Genomic DNA, 17821 nt, shown 5'->3' on the forward strand with positions numbered 1-17821 from the left:
GCATTGGGTTGTCCCAATGTCATGCTTGCCATTAATGTTGGCTTGCTGATCCTTGCAACTTGACCAAACCTGCAGTTCATGGGCTGACCACGCTACAGGTGATAACCAGGGTCAATATAATGTATGCTTGCTTTAACATGGGTGTGAAAGCAATAGTATGTGGACTGTGCTGGGGGAAAAAGTTCAGCAAAAACTGGGGATACTGAAAAGGACCCAAAAAAGTTCTGATTTGTAAAATCCCAATACGATTTTAGGGCAGGCCCTTTATACAATGAGCATACATACTAAAGCAAAAAAAAAGTACTCAACTACCATTTACCACTACATTTGCCACATCCTGAAATTTCTAGCGGGCAACCAGTGCCATCGTGTGTAAGATGCTTCATGTTATCTGCAGCTGTGAGATGAGTGTTGGTGTCAAGGCATACATTTGAAAGCACCATGAATTGACCTCGCTGTGCCGTGGGCTGACTAGGGAGATGTAAAGCTGTCCTTCTTTGTAGCCAGTCAGCATAGTTGCCACCAATCTTTTGAAAACCTACCGCTTCTGCACTTTGTTTAGGCTTCCTGTGAACAACTGGAATTTTGCAAGTTTTGATGCCCCGCTGCGGTGGTCTAGTGGCTAAGGTACTCGGCTGCTGACCCGCAGGTCGCGGGTTCGAATCCCGGCTGCGGCGGCTGCATTTCCGATGGAGGCGGAAATGTTGTAGGCCCGTGTGCTCAGATTTGGGTGCACGTTAAAGAACCCCAGGTGGTCGAAATTTCCGGAGCCCTCCACTACGGCGTCTCTCATAATCATATGGTGGTTTTGGGACGTTAAACCCCACAAATCAATCAATTGCAAGTTTTGATAGTTGTGTTTTTGTGCAAAGGTGTTTTAAACTATTTCCCGAAGGTGTTTTTGTAGGAGCCTTCTCTTTTCAGGTTAAGGGGCCACATGGGTCCTAGGGCTCTCTTCTATATTTGACCCAAATGTGACAAAAGTTGGCGTGCTCACTCATTTTGTTCTCCATTTTTGAGGCAGGCATTCGGTACAATCTCTCATAGGCTTATACTGGAACAACTTCAATCATTGAATAGTGGTGCTCCAACATTCGGCTATATCAAATCATTTCTTTCCAACCGCACAGCAACCATTGGCAAGGAGAACATGCGCTCCCGAAAATTTTCAATGCCAAATAGAGGCACACCACAAGGTGCAGTCCTTTCTCTACTCCTCTTTAATATAGCGATGAATAGACTAGCAAAGCAGCTGTAGCGAATCCCTGACCTCCAATTCGCCCTCTACGCTGATGATATCACTCTGTGGGTCAACAAAGGCTCACTGGGAAAGAAGGAGCAAACTTTATAAGAAGCGATCGACATTGTCCAGGTGTTTGCTGAAGATAGTGGCATGACATGTGCACCAGATGAATCAGAATTTATCCGCGTTCATGGCAGAAGTTATAGAAACAAATCAGCCATACAACTAAGCATAGGAGATCAAACGCGTCCGGAGAGACAGACGATGAGAATATTAGGTTTATGGATGCAAAGCAACAAAAGAGCAAGCTATACAATCAAAATGCTGAAATGTACACTGAAAAACATAGCTCGAATGATTCACAGAATAACAAAAAAGGGCAAAGGTCTAAATGAAGGACAAACTGTTTGGTACAAGCCTTCATCCTTAGTAGTCACATATGGACTACCATATCAGAAGCTCACACCAACGGAAATTAAACGGATTGACTTGATCATATGGGGAGCATAAAAAGCTGCCTTAGGTATACCACTTGCCCCGCCATGGTGGTCTAGTGGCTAAGGTACTCGCTGCTGACCTGCAGGGTCGCGGGTTCTAATCCTGGCTGCGGCGGCTGCATTTCCGATGGAGGTGGAAATGTTGTAGGCACGTGTGCTCAGATTCGGGTGCACGTTAAGAACCCCAGGTGGTCGAAATTTCCGAAGGCATCCACTACGGGGTCTTTCATAATCATATGGTGGTTTTGAGATGTCAAACCCCACATATCAATCAATCAATTAGGTATGCCACTTAATGCACCCAATGACAAAGTGGAAGCGCTTGGTGTGTACAACACTTTCAAAGAGCTTGCGGCAGCAACACTCCTCTCGCAGAAGGAATGACTATGCCTCACAAATGTAGGCAGAGAAACCCTCACTGGCATGGGATACCCTGTTAGACCACAATACTGCTGGGAGAACATTACTACCATGGCTAGGGAAACACGCCAACACATCACAGTCTGCCCCATTCCGCAAAACATGAGTAAGTTATACCATGGGGCGAGAAGACAAGCTAGAGCTCGCCAGCTTCAGACAGTTTGGCTAAGCCACGAAGTAGTATACACCGATGCCGCTAAATCAAACGAGAGCTGCATTATAGTAGCAGTTCAACCAATGCCACACACCACTAAAATCGTTGCAGTGTCAATTAAAACAACCTGTACAGCGACGGCAGAGGCGGCGGCGATTGCGCTAGCTATTCGAACTAAAGAGGCAGAGAACGCCTCCGCATTAGTCTTGCCCGATTCCCAGGAAGCCTGCAGAATGTTTCTCCGTGGTGCACTACCGAATGTGGCCTTGAAAATACTAGGTGACAGGCTGATACAGGGCCATGCTAAATTTGGTGCTCAGGCCACGAGGGTATCTCGGCAAATGTGCTGGCGCAGTTTCGCTCGTGATTTGCGCAACTGAGTGAGCAATGACACCGATAATCAGTACAAACCATGCACTGCACGCGATATACTCTAGCATCAACGGAAGACAAGACAGCGGTATGCGCCACCGCACAAAGCTCGCCAGCTAAGACAAATTCAGATTAACACCTATTCACATTTGGAAAGGTGGCATCACATAAACCCCAATGCATATGTAAACCAATGTCCGTGGTGCGAGTCACGACTGTTGTTGCAACATGTCACATGGGACTGCCGGAACAAGCCTGTGGAGGTTCAGTCGCTTTTGTTCATCGCGATACTGGGGGAGCCTTGGGAAGCTGTCCTCGCCCGACCTGACCTGAAGACCCGAAGGGGTCTCCTAGATCAAGCCAGTTGAGCTGCAACGGCCAGTGGTGTCCTGGAATGGGGAAACCACCCTTGACATTCTCCCCTCTCCCCTTTTTTTTTTTCATAAATAAAAATGTATCATTGACCCGTCGTGCAGTTCAAGGTCCTTTTGTCAGGCGGGGGGGAACCGCATCTGCGCATTTAGCGATAAGACTACATTTCCATTCCGTCACAACAAAGATTGATATCTCTTGTAGCTTCACTTCTGCTTTTTTACTTGCTGTCCTCTAACTGATGAGGCTGCAAAACGGTAACGTCGGCAACCAACAGGCTCGTATGTGAGTTAGGCCTATACCGCTGACTCTGCAGTTGCCGTTGACCGCGTCAAGTTTGTTATCCGCATTGTTCTGAGCCATAGCGGGGCTCATTCTAAAGTTCACAGCGAACGAACAATCGCCACACCTGCTTCACAAATTACTGTAGCACGGAACTTCTTTACTGCCACAGACAGTCAGTAGCACCATGACAAAATGGCGCATGTCCGTGCGCGTCACGATGGCGAAGCAGACGCCGGAAATGCCACTTGGCCAATCGGATGCCTAGGTTTTGTCACGTGCCCCAAGCAGCCAATAGAATCGCGCGCTAGTGCTTCTCAATGTCGCGTTTTTGCTGAAAAACCAATGAGCAAGGTGAGCCAGCGGTGGCGGGAAATGGAAGATAAAGAACGACCCTTCCAAACGAGACCAAGATGAACACGATAGCTCGTGTGTAATGGCAACAGTTTGGCGCGGAAAAAGCGAGATTTAAGCGTCAATTTGCGCTCACATTCATCTCACAGGGATGTTTTAAATTGATTTTGCGCCAAAAATAATGATACAATAAGCTAGAAACTTCTCAGGTAGGTGCAAAAATAGGTACAGATTCCGAAAATGTCGGCTTCAAAAAGTAGATTTTTTTTGCGATTTTTGGCCTTCTAAGATTTTGGCCTTCTAAGCCAACGCTCGAGCAATTTTAACTACCCGTCAACATGTTTGGATGTTTAGGTATGGTATTTAGTTCAGTGCAAGCCCCCGGAATGCCTGAAAGACGGGACTTTGCATTCACAGCAGTTCGTTTTATGTGCGACTGTGCTCGCCTGGTCAGCGAGAGCACTCCTATCTAAAGCATCCAAAGGGCCGAAGTCTTGTATACCAACAAGCTGGCTCATATGGGTCAGGGAGCAAAAGATGTGGGAGTGAACACACACATGCACACACACAAGCACGCGCGCACGCACACGCACGCACACACATGCACACACACACACCTTTTGCTCCCTGACCCATATGAGCCAGCTCGTTGGTACTTCAAGAAGATATGTGTGTGTGTGTGTGTGTATATATATATATATATATATATATATATATAAGGAGAGAAGTGGATACAAGGGCTTGTCTTCAGTCACAATATTATGAGATCTAATAGACAATAATGCCAAGGGAATTAATTATAGGAAGTTAATAGACCTAATTGTAACGTATATGTGAAGAAAGAAAACTGGGTGAAAAGATAACTTGTCATGGGCAGGAACCGAAGCTGCGACCTTCAAATAACGCGTTCGATGCTCTACCAATTGAGCTATAACGGTGGCTATCCCCCCAGCCGCTTTATTGGGTATCTATGTCAATTTAAACGTGGGAGTGTCAGTCAGCGCCACTAGTAGCCATGGCGGCGAGTGTGGCACACTCTTTATGAGCCTGTTTGGCGTCATGTAGCACGTGAACTTATTATGAGCTGGCAGCTGAGCAATAGTCCCTTGTATACAACCTAAAGGCACCAAATCTGCCAGTATGAGATCCTTGTTAATGAAGGAAAGAAGTGTATACTTAAAGGCTTGTTTTTAGTATTTTGACACAATAATAATGAGATCTAACACAATAATACCTAGGAAAGTATATTGGAAGTTATTAGACTGAATTGTAATGTGCATGTGGAGAAAGAAAAGTGGGTGAAAAACACACACACACACACACATACATAAAAGCTCACTGAATATTAGGGGTGCACAAATTGTACGAGTAGATGCGGTATAGTGAAACCCCGTTAACGCATACCTGCCGGGGATGGTGGCATAACTATGCGCTAAACGTACTGCTTATTAACTACCAACTACAAATTTGCATCTCCTGACATGCACCATCGCCGCCAACAAAAGTAGAAACGCAGTGCCGCGGGAAATATTGCTTAAGGTGTCTACCGCAAAGCCATTTCTTTCTTTTTGCCTGGGTACAGAAAAGTTTCAGACTCTCGAAGCGCCGCCCGATAGCATGCGATCGAGACATCGATGAGCATTTTGAAACCACCGCAGGATCTGGGGTAGGCAGCGTGGCACAGCGACAGAACCATGAAGGAAGGAAACAACTTTCCTTTCTGCGTGTACAGAACGGACTCAGTCTGCTGTCCGGGATACAGTTATTTCGCGGTATGCTTGTAAGCAAACACTGACGCAGTTTTCTTTTTTAAAACTGTACAGTCGCAGAGAGCCAAATCGTTTACTGCATAGCTAGTTGCGTGCAGTGTTTCGCTGACTCTGCGCACACTGCGACTGCCGATCCGCTTGCTGCACAAATTTTGAGAGTAGCCTGCTGGGTTAACGCGGCGCCGAGGAGCTTTTCGCAACCAATGTGTTCTCCGCGATGCTCTAGCAGTCCTGGCAGCGGACTGAGGCGTATTTTGGCTGTCACTAAATAAGTGTGCAGCATGGTAACAACAGTGCTACGCCTGCTGTACGGTGTGAGTGTTGCCCTAATAAAGCAATGTTTCTCGGTGCCCGCGATTCACAACGCTAAAATCCATGACAGTGAGCTGCTTGCTTTCTGTAAAGCAGTGCGCACTTGAACATGGTCCCGCAAAACGAAGTGTAGCCTGTAAAGCAGTGCGCGCTTGAACATGGTCCCGCAAAACGAAGTGGTAGCGATCGGCAGCCCAGCGTGTTCAGGTAGCCGCCCACTAAAAGTGTGTAGTAGGCCTAAAGTGACAATATGCCACAGATGTGCCTGCGGCATGGCTTGAGGAGATAACTGCGGATGCTTACTGTGATAAGGCGATAAAGTGGTCGCCACCTTGCCTTCCAATTTTCACCAATGATTACTCGCAGCATCAGCGCCGCAATCGCGCGGAACTCGTAATAGCTTATTGGCTGATCTCCGCACCGATCAACATGACGGAAAACCGGTCGTTGCACATTGAGGCGTCTGCAAGTTCAGCAAAGTAAAATTTTGTCGCGCACAATGTTATCGCGGTATGCAGTTAGTACACACTTTCCGGAAAGCATAGTTCGAACACTACAGCTTAAGCGGTCCGCGAATGCATTAGTCTCTACGAGACTCTGTCGGGGGTTCGTCACAACTACGTTTTAACGGTTAGTACACTTTAAGTGGGTACCTACTAACGAGGTTTGACTGTGTACGAAAAGTGTGTTGCTTTTCATAGAACCAATACACTAAAAGCAGAGCCCTCAGTACCCGATATTCAGTTTGCTCCCTGACAATGCTTGTTCAATACATAAAAATATCTGGGTCTTGTGTGTATTTGCTCTAAATAAGATTGTTTTCTTATTGCTTTTTTTCATAGGTGATTCTCCAAAAAAGCCGGCCAAGAAGGCTGCTGCTTCTAAAGGTGATTATCAGATCAACCTCCAATTACTGTATCAGTGTGACATGTTAAAGCTCGGGGCATTTTGTTAATGCCAGGAGCTCGTACTGTATTTACAGTGATGCTAGTCTTTGTTATCCCGTGAATAAATGTGACAATTCAACAATACAACTTTTGATATGTGAAGCCTATTTATTTGCTCAAAGCGAGATAGTTTCAGGGTAAATAGCTAAATTCATACTTCAGCTATACAGTAAAACCTCGTTAAACCATACCCGTGCAAACAGTAGTTTCGTTTTAAAAAGTAGTGAAGTCAGATCCCCGACTTGGTGGCCATTGAACATGATGCATTTAGTATCCGCATAAGCCGTACCAGCTTATTGCGTATGTATCGGTTAATCAGTAGTTTTTTCAATTTTCGTTGTGCACTCGCCGCGGCATGTCCTCCCCCACTGGGCGTCCCGACAGAACAGCAAGCCCCAGAGATCAAAACACACCTCGCTTGTTTGTGGTGATGATGATGATGAACAAAAAGCACTCAACCGGCTGGGCTTCTGGTGTTGTCCACGCGATGGCGCTTTGCACAAACACGTAAACACGGTGTGCGCAAACTGGTAGGTGTTCTGTGGTGTGCGCTTGCTTTGCTTTCTTTGTTACTTTGGCTCCGTGCATAGGTGTTCTCTGGTTGATCCGTGCCGTGCAGCTCTCGCGTTGTTTTTTGCGTGTTGTGTATGTGTGCTTGTGCTGCTTCGTACTTGCATCATGCGGAAGCTGGGACAAAAGCATCGAGTGCTGAAAATACAGGAGAAATTGGACATAATTCGTGCTATTGAAAGTGGCACGAAAAAATCGGCACTGGCACGCGAAAAGGACCTGCCGTTAAGCACGGTGTGTGGAAATTGGAATTCCAGAGAGAAGTTGATCGGCAGTGCTGCTAAAACTGTGAAAAGGTGCCGGCTACGCGGTTCGGCGTTTTTGGATGTAGAGCAGGCGCTGGTGAAGTGGCTAAAAGCTGCATGGTCAAAAAAGCTGCCTATCGGTGGACCTCTGCTCGTGGAGAAGGCCCTGGTTTTTGCCTCTCAGCTCAACCATGACAACTTCGTGTGCAGCAATGGCTGGCTGGCCAGATTTAAGGCGAGGCACGGCATTACCACGAGGATTGTTTCGGGAGAAGGTGCTGCTGCTGACGTGGATGGCACGGAGCAGTGGCAAAATGGTCAGCTGAAGAACATCTTGGAAGACTACGCACCTGATGACATCTTTAATATGAATGAATCGGCGCTATTCTTTAAGCTGCTACCAGGCAAAACGCTCGCGTTAAAAGTCGAGACGTGCACCGCCGGCAAGCATGCAAAAGACAGAATATCAGTGGCGTTTTGCGTAAACATGACTGGAACCGACAAAACTCTGCTCCTCGTGATTGGAAAGTCGGCGAAGCCTAGATGTTTCAAAGGTGCCTGGTTGCCATCAGGGGTCATCTATCGCAGCAACACTAAAGCATGGATGACTGCAAAACTCTTTGAGGAGTACGCGCGCGTCATCGATCGTAGTTTTGCGGCTAAGAACAGAAGAGTTGTTATTATTTTAGACAACGCTTCGGTGCACGTCGCCCTGGACAATCTGACGACTATGAAGTTGGCGTTTCTGCCTCCAAACACAACAGCGATTGCCCAGCCCTTGGACCAAGGCATCATTCGAGCTGTAAAACAGCTCTACAAAAGAATCTGCTGCGCAGATTTCTTCTCGCCATTAAATGTGGCAAATTATTCTCCATCGACCTGATTGGCGCGATTCACCTGCTCAAATACTCGTGGCGGCAGGTTGAAGCAACCACAGTTCAAAATTGCTTCAAGCGTGCTGGCTTCAGTGTGTGTGTGGGCGACGCAGATGATGCCAGTGACACTATCGACTAGACTTCGGACATCGTAGACGAAGCTTGCAAAGCTCTGCTAGCTGAAGTGCTAGAGCTTCAGGGCGTTACAAAAGGCATTTCCTTCCCCGACTTCAGAGATGCAGACAGCAATGTGCACACATCTCCGGAAATGTCTGACGAAGCCATTGTTGCCTCGGTTGTCGAAGTGTCGCCAAATGATAGTGATGAGGACGACATGGAAAGCGACAACACGGGTGATCCAGGTTCGACAGTGGCCGAAGCTGTGCATTGTGTCAGCGTCATTCATGCGGGTATTAGCAGAGAAGAGGGGGCTGGTGGAAAAGCTGGCTCACAGCATAAGTGAGTTTGAGGCCGCTGTCGTTGCTGCTAGGCCGCCGCGTCGTCAAATGATTACAGACTTTGTCATGCGAAGTTGATAAATTACTGCACGTTTTTTTATCTTTCATTGCACTCCCTGAAGGTTTCTTTTTTTGACAGGTAAGTGAGCGACCCGACGCTATTTCGGTTAAGCAGTACTACCGTTTAGTACGTAATTTTTCCGAGCTCCGGCCAACTACGGTTTAACGAGGTTTCACTGTATTTGCATGGCAGAGTGTGGTGAGGCTAACATTTTTTTTGTACCTCTCTGCATGGTTCAGTTATGGTATGGTGCTTGTTAAACAAGTAAGAATGAAATGAATTGTGCTTGCTCGAGTGGGGTAATCGGTATGTGAATGGTGAAAAGCAGTTGCAGTCGTAGGAAGAGGTACTACAGTTTTGCTTACTAATAGCGTCAGGCAACAAGCAGATGTTAGAGGTGTAGACTGTGTGACATGTGTATTCAAGGGGTGCTCTGTTGCCTTTGTGTTAACTTGTTACTACAAATGAGTCTCTTATGTATTGTTACTACAAATGAGTCTCTTATGTATTGTTCCCTAACTTTACACTTGTATATGTACATTCAAACCTTATTATAACAGTCGTTATAAGCAAGGTTTGAGTTGAGCGATTTGCCAGCATCAGTTTCGTATTTGTATGGCACAAATGTTTGTCCTTTTTTACTTGGTTTTGCAGACAAGAAGGCTGCAAAAAGCGGAAAACGCAAGGCGGCCAATGACGAGGAAAGTGCTGGAGGCAGCGACGCCAAGAAACTGAAGCTAGAAGGTATAGTTCAAGAAAATTTTATTGCAGCCTTTGTGGATTTTATTTGCATAACGGGAAATAATCCTGCGGTAATGAAATAACGTGCACTGATAGTATGGAACAATTTTCACCAAAACACAGCCATTAATTATGAAAAAAGGGAGACATCTGGGCTGTATTTGTTTCTTCAAGTTTCTCACATGAAGTGGCCCAAAGCAAAAGGTATACACAACCTGTGCAGAAAAGCTTTTGGCTGATTCTTTTTCAACTTGAGAATGCAGTCTGCACCTGTAGGGCTGCACCCAGTTTCTCCCAATCTGACCTCTTCGCTCATGCCAACCAATTTAGTGTAATCGTATGGTGGTTTTGAGACGTTAAACCCCGCCCCGCCGCGGTGGTCTAGTGGCTAAGGTACTCGGCTGCTGACTCGCAGGTCGCGGGTTCGATTCCCGGCTGCGGCGGCTGCATTTCCGATGGAGGCGGCAATGTTGGAGGCCCGTGTACTCAGATTTGGGTGCACGTTAAAGAACCCCAGGTGGTCAAAATTTCCAGAGCCCTCCACTACGGCGTCTCTCATAATCAAATGGTGGTTTTGGGACGTTAAACCCCACAAATCAATCAATCAATCGGACGTTAAACCCCACATATCAATCAACCAATTTAGTGTGATAGCATGAAAAGCTTGTTTGCAGAAATTCGGTCTTCAACATTGGAGGCATTGGTTATGAGCAAAAAAATCTTGTTTGTGACTGAGAAATTGAGAAAGATGTCAATAAAATATTAAAAATTTTAAGTTTGAGCGAGAATTGAACTCTGGTCGGCAGCGTGGCAAACGGGTAAATTCTACCACAGAGCTAGCTATTGCGTGAAACTGCTGCTGCTGCAAAGAAAAAAGAAAAAAAACTATGAATGCCATGTAGTGGAAAGAAATTCATAAAGCACGTGATATAGCATGGCAGAAGCGTAGAATTGCACCAGGAATCAAATATGTGAATTGCACAAGGGGGTGGTACAAGTGCTCCGGCGTACAAACATTACAAAAAGCACTCAGACATGTTTACTTTTCTGCTTTGAAAGCATCAATCAAGTGAGCAGTGCATGGGTTCGTGTGTTGCCTTATGGGTGTGGAGTGGGGCCTTTGCTGATTTGTAAAAAGAAAAATTATGGCGTAGTGAATAATTCACAACTGTACATCCTGTATACATTCTACGATAGCTTGAAATGACTAGTTTATTGTGCACAATCATTGGTTTTCTTACCGCACTGTTCACACAGGCACCGAGAACTATAGCCAGGCTAGCAGTTGAAAACGGCGATGCACATGAGGCTTGATATGCTCTTATGTTTTACTCTTGAAGACAAAGCTCAAGCATTCTTTCTTTCGGTTATTTTGTGGCAGATAACTAAAACACCTTAGCTATGGCTGAATTTGTGCTTATACAGTATAGACCGCTTATAACATCAGTCAAGAGAGTCTCGAATATCCGCACTAAGCAGTACCGCACTACTATAGCCAAAACAGCTTTCTTCAAGGGTTCGACTTGGGCAAGACGTGTTTAGAATGCACCCTCGTGTGTCTGAGAATCGAAGCATGCAATGCATGGTGCTTACAAGCATATACAGTTCCATATGCCAAAACAAAATTAACATCCAAAGATACACGTTGCCAACGAAATGAATGTAAAGGGGGGCATCATGATGTCGCATCACGTTCGGAATTTCACCCACTGAAAGACTCCAATTGTTCGATTTCACGGGCACGCATTCGATTTCAAGAGATTGCAGTCGAAATGCGAACCCCCATGTAAGCGCTACGTGTGTTACACTAGTTTTAATTAACGATATTTATCTCTTCCCATCAAGTGCAGCTACCGCAAAGAGTTTAGTTGATTCCGGGCCCAATCGCAACCTATAAAATACAAGCGACCACTACTGAAGTTCATCCGACGCAAATTAGGCCTAGCCTACTGTTTGGTACAACGTTAGTTCGGTATGATGTCGCGATAAAGAAATTTGTCAAGACATGAAGATCCGAGGTCAAAAAGTTCACACACACTCGAGCACTGAACCAAGCGAGCGTGATACAAAGTTCAAAAAAAAAAAAAAAAAAAAACTCTCCAACCTTATCGTAATTACTCGAATCTAACGCCCACCTTTTTTCCAGTTAAGCGAGTTCATAAATCGCATGTGCGTTAGAATAGAGTACGAAAACAAAAATTAATACGGTCATTCTATTGCCATCGGCATTTCCAAAATGGCCGCCCCCTACGTCTGTCAGCAGGCGCGTCGGCCATTTCTGCCTATGTGTTTCCCATGTGCGGCACTTCGTACGTGTGCTGAGGAGTTCGTTATCTTGTAGTGCATTAGCATCGACGGCTTGGAAGGGCAGACTCCAATAACTCGAGTGCACCACGATGCCGCTTTTAAAGGAAAAATCATCGCGTGTGCCGAAATGGACGGAAATAGGGCCGCATCGCGGTCGTTCGGAGTTTTCGAAACGCGGGTGCAGGACTGGCGGAAACAAATGCAGAAGATTGTCGACAGCAAAGATTCACGCAAAGGCTTCAGTGGACCACAGCAGGGTCGGTTTTCGCAAATTGAAGAGCTGCTCGGCGAGTACCGCATTTACTCGCGTAATCCTCGCACTCGCACAATTCTCGCACCCCCCACATCGCCCAACAAACATAAGATTTCTTTTTTTCCTCGAGTGATTATCGCACTCCCAAAAACTGCTGCAATAATGTCGTCTGCTCTTTCCAGCTACTGATGGTGATAGCGCACGTCATCTGGCGCCATCTCTTCATCATCAAGCGTCCTATTGCACAGAGATTCAATCCAACTCAAGCGAAGCCGAAGTGGCCAGTGCGCGTTGCGGCGTGTTTCGTATGTTGCGTCGGTAACCTTGTCAAGTTATGAGGCGATACTGAAACTGTACGGCTGCTTTCAAGTTGCAAGTGATAGATAATGCACTAAAGAACGGCAACAGGGCCGCCGGTAGGCCCTTGGGATTGATGGTAAACTTCATTTCTTACGAAGGAAACTGCGGAAAATTCTGTTGAATAGCCATCAGCCCAATACTGACGTTCCACGCTTACCTTTTGAGGGCTCCTGTTGAGCGACGAACGCTACCGCTACGCCTGCAACGTCCGCAAGCTTTGCATATGGTATTCTAATTCTCGACTATTTGCTTCCGCTTTTTGTGTCTCAATGCAATCTTGTCTTGTGTTGAACCTCTGCTTTTATTGTTGAGGTGAGTTTTAATTAGTACTGCTTAAAGCTTGCTGTTAGATATTGGTGTGAGAATCCAGATTCACGACCACTTCGTTTTTTTTTTCCGCTCTGTACGTTTTCTTGGAAAGTTTTTCCCGCGCAATTCTCGCACCCCCCAACTTTTTATCGGTTTTCCGGCAACAAAAGTGCGAGGATTATTCGAGTAAATACGGTATGTGCTTGAGCGGCACAGCGGCCCGTGACGACAGAACTGCTCCAAGTGCGGGCTATGCAATTAGCCTTTGAAAAATGTCTAACGCGGAGCCAGTTTAAAGCGAGCAGTTGCTGGCTAACTAACTTTATGAAGAGGGAAGGCTTTACCCTCTGAAGGTGAACGGGCATATGGGAAAAGTTTTGCGGAGGAGTATGATAAAAAACTTCACACTTTTCAGAGGTTCGTCCTAAACTTGCGGCACAACGACGATTACCTGCTTGGGCAAATCGGGAATGCCGATCAGACGCCTCTTTACTTCGACATGCCTGGCACCACAACAGTCGAGAAGAAGGGGGCAAAGGAAGTTCGCGTGCTGACATCGGTCCACGGTAAAACTACAGTGACGGCAATGCTCTCTTACGCGTCAGATGGGCACAAGCTTCCCCCGTACCTAATATTTAAATGGAAGACGCTCCCGAAAGGAGCTGTTTTTTCGAGTGGTGTAATCGTGCGGGCCAGCGAGAAAAATGGGTGCGCGTTGCAATTGATGTCTTACTTTATTTTTTTCGTCGTGGAAATCTGGTGCGCGTTACAATCGAAGGCGCAGTAGAATCGAGTAAATACGCTATGTTAGATCGCTCGCTGGCAGCAAAGGCGAAAGCTCGCACCGCAAGGCCGTAAAAAGTTAAGCACAATTGATGACGATACCGACGGAATTGCATGTGCCCTGTAGAGCCGCGCGCGTCCGGAGCCACGCTGGTGCGAAGGCGGCGAGCCCCCGCAGCATGTTGGGGTGTTCTTTTCTTTTCTTCCCTTCGCCGAGCGCTCGCTTTGCCTCCCCTCTGTAAGGACCTTGTCGCTCTCTTTCCAATGCGCCTTCTTTCAGACTCGAATTCTCTGCCGCGTGTGTTACATTTCTCGGCAACTGCATTATAACCGGTCTTTCATCTTGGGGGACTGCACAATAATCGGTATGCATATACATGGAATTCTATTGTAACCGGTCCTGGACTATAAGCGGTTACGTTACAAGTGGTCTACACTGTATATCGAACTGTGGCAATGAATTGGGGCAAGTAACATGTATTTTTCACTAAGTGTATTGAATTGTGCAGTTGCATTTCTACTTTGATGTTATTTTCATTAACTTCATCAATGTCTGAAGTATCAGCCTTTTTCTTAATCTTTTATATTCTTGCTCTGTCAATTTCTGATATTGCTGGTTTAAAATTCACCCACTTTTAGGAAGAACATCCTATTCAGAGAATTTATAATTTTTACTGATCTTGTCGTAAGAAACGACAAAATTGGTGTTGCTCAAATCATGAAGCAGCCTTCTATGATGTCATGATGCACCCGATACTGGGGAGATCTATGCATGCCTTGTGCTGTTGTGCTTTGGAAAGACTTGTTTATTTTTTTATTGGGGTGCTTCAAAACAATTGACCGATCTGCTTCTTCAATATCAACAAAATTATTTGGAAGCTAAAAGTACTCCTCACACTGCAACACAATGCAGCCCAAAACTATTTCTGATTGCAACAAACACTAAGGTTTTCTTCATAATGCCGTTGCTAACCCAAGTATCGGCACCGCTGCATGTGGCTTCATTGCTAAAAGTTTAGCATGCTGTTATGGAGCTGGCTATAATGCATAGAAAGGATTTTTTTGTTCGAGAGTCACTAAGTACTGTAATGTAGTCGCCGTAGCCAATGGGCAACAGGTATTGGCACTGCAAGCTAGAAGCTTCCTATTCACGCAAATTAAGATTCAGCTGTGAAACATTGTTTGATACTTTGCAAAAAAGTAGGTGCCTCTTGATCGCACTGCGCAACACTCTTTGGTATGCATATCGTAAAGCCTAAATATACAGTCAACTGCCGATTTTTTTGGACACCCGAATTTTCTCACATGCCCGATAATTCGGACATCTTCGCGGCACCGCCACGAGCACCATAGAATCAATGTATAAGGTAGTCTGAAATTTCGGACACTCGAACCCCCCCCGGAGTCCAATTTTCCGGACTGTTTGACGCGACGGAAGGTCGGAAACCGCCACTGACCTCCAGTGGAAACCACCACAACTGCGTCACGCGCGATTACGATCGCATGAATGAGCGTGCCAGTCTACTGCGGCGGCATCTGTTGCTTGGACTCGTTGATCGTTAGCGGAGAAACACACACGGCCTCAGAGATTCCTAACACTGGCCGTGTTTATCGTGCAAGGGTGCTTCGCTGACAATTGAAACTATCCACTTGGAAATTTTTTGGTGCCAATAAGGTTCCCTTCGCTTTAGCGCTTGTGCTCGTGCGTGCCACTCTGGCTTCCCACGCAGCGCTTTCGCAAAGCGTTTCACCACTTCGAACTAGAACTAACCGTCACACACCAATTTGGCCTGGCCACGCTGGCTATCTTGAATGTTTACCAACGCCACCTCCGGAGTACCCGAGCAACGCCTCCTAGATGTCCCGTGCCTGCCGGATTATCGGCGGTCACTTGGGAAGCGGGGGTCGTCGGAACTACGGTGGTGGCGCCACTCAAGTAGGGGTGTCTTCAAATAGGTTTTTATGTTTTTGGCGCTTATATGCAACAAAAATAATTTAAAAAGTTTTGAAAAGGCGTAAACGTAATTATAATTAACCCTGGGTAAGTGACACCGTCATTCAGGAAGCACCTTTTTAATACAAGGCATCCTCTGAAATTAGTAGCAAGGCCAAAATTGCCGATCTCAAAGGCCAAGTACAAAAACTCTTACCCTGCGTAGGCAGTGCCGCCATAGATGACCGGCGTTTCGTGCTCATCCGGCAGGCACGGGAAATCTAGGAGGCGTTGACCCGAGGCATTGTCGCCTGCCATCCCGCTGTTTTGTTTATGTAGCCCACATGGTGTTTGGCTAGTCTAGTGCGTGGTTGTGCGATCGTGTGAAGTGTGCTCTGCAACGCTAAGCCTAGGTGCTTCGATGCTCATCAGCAAACTCCTTTGTTCACATCGTGAGGATTTCGCTTGCCTCAGATGGCCCTCGCTCCGCCTTCGTCGTCCTCGCTGATAGCATCGAAGCGCGGAAAACAGTACTGTCGGTTAACGATGGAAAGGAAATCCACCATTATTAAGTTAGTGAAGAGTGGCCGATCGCAGGCTGACGTGAGCAAGGACGATAGTTATAGTGCGAGAAGAAAACGACACAGAGACAAGGACCTTCTTGTCTCTGTGTCGTCGTTTTGTTCTCGTGCTCTTTCGTCATGCCATACCAACTAGCCCAAGCTGCCACACTTCTAAGCGAGCAAAGAGTTTGGCATCTCCAAGCAAACAGTTTCTGATTTAGCAAACAGCAAAGCAAACAGTTTCAGAGATACCTTGACCCTCTTGATCCGAGAAATATCAATGAAATGGTGCATTTTTTGCTTGCATTGAGAAATATTAGCAAAATTGTGCGTTTTTTTGCTTGCATTGAAAATTATCATTAAAATAGTGCATTTTTTTCTTGCATTCATTTTTTCGCACTGCCTGAATTTTCGGACGGTTTTTCGCTCCCTAGAGAGTCCGAAAAATCGGCTGTTGACTGTATAAGTAGAGCACGTCTGGCACAATCCTGTGCAACCCTGCTCGCGAATGTCCAAGGGCTCATCGCTCGTCTCGATTTCCAAACTGGCGGATGCAAACCAGTGCACATAGAAATAATAGCCGCGAATTCAGCCAAAAATAAACAAGTGCTCTCACATGTCCTTAACGCCATTAGAACAATCGATGTTGTGGTCAGCTGAACCCCCTCCAACCCCCAAAAAAGAAGTCAGTTTTACCGCAAGGGTGAAGTGATGAACGCGATAGAAACAAATTGCTATGTTAGACGAAGTGAGGGTGGCAGCTCACTGTTAGATCTGATCTCACGCAAATCTACAAAGCGCTGGTTTAACAAAGTACTGGTGCTCTAGGTACACTCTTCGCACATTCTTCCATTATTTTTGCACGTGCCAAGACCCCGCTCGATAAATCAAAGATAGCAGTTGCTGCTGGAAGGACCCCCCCTCCCCCCGCGTATGATGTGTGGCGCGTTTCTCTCTGTTGAGCATTTGAGGGCCTGTGTAAAAAACTGGGAGGGGGGTGGTGGCGATAGATAATCTCATGTTCCTCGGAGTTATGGAGCAACATAACCTTGAAGGTAGAAACCCGATCGATATTTCTATTGCAATGAAAAGGAAAATAAGTGTCCCTAGCCTGTAATTATTCCTAAGTGTTTCCCTCACACTGGAGATGACTTGCAAGCTAGCTCAGCGCAGCCGCTGTTTTGAAATCGCACATTGACTTCCTCCTCCCCCTCCCCCAAAATGATAGGATAAAATGGTACCAGTCTTCCTACTTAACCAGTCACTTGCCACTCATCATCTTGCCTGTTCGCAGATCGCAATAGGTATTCCCCAACTGACAGTAGCATGGGGTTCATACCCACCCAGCGCACCTTGGCAGCATATTTAGGTGCAAAATTCGTGAACACTTGGTGTTGCAAAAGCCAACATTTCGACTAGCGAACACTACTACTACATGGCTGCTTTGAATAAGAGCACTCCCACCCCCTTTTGTGTTTACATTGATCACTGACCCTACCCCCTTCGTACCAGCTCTTTACATCATGCCAGTTTCATTTTTAAAATGCTTTTGTTTTTTTAATCTGGAAAACAGGAAGAGCCGAGTCCAATGTCCTCTAAAAGAAAATGTCACTTGTTGCTCAACCTTCTAGTTATTAGAGT

The 17821-nt window shown here is 46.2% G+C and overlaps 1 protein-coding gene across 3 annotated transcripts in view; it reads left to right on the plus strand.

The window, feature by feature from the left end:
* Positions 1 to 17821, plus strand: part of LOC119161511 (uncharacterized) — a 65701-nt gene that overhangs the window by 8366 nt on the left and 39514 nt on the right. For all 3 annotated transcript variants that reach the window (XM_037414031.2, XM_075879120.1, XM_037414032.2), the window contains exons 4-5: positions 6618 to 6662; positions 9586 to 9675. In XM_037414031.2, the coding sequence (XP_037269928.2) occupies positions 6618 to 6662; positions 9586 to 9675 (135 nt within the window). The remainder of the gene's footprint in view (positions 1 to 6617; positions 6663 to 9585; positions 9676 to 17821) is intronic.

Source organism: Rhipicephalus microplus, chromosome X (assembly GCF_043290135.1).
Source record: "Rhipicephalus microplus isolate Deutch F79 chromosome X, USDA_Rmic, whole genome shotgun sequence".
NCBI classification, from domain to species: Eukaryota; Metazoa; Arthropoda; class Arachnida; order Ixodida; family Ixodidae; genus Rhipicephalus; species Rhipicephalus microplus.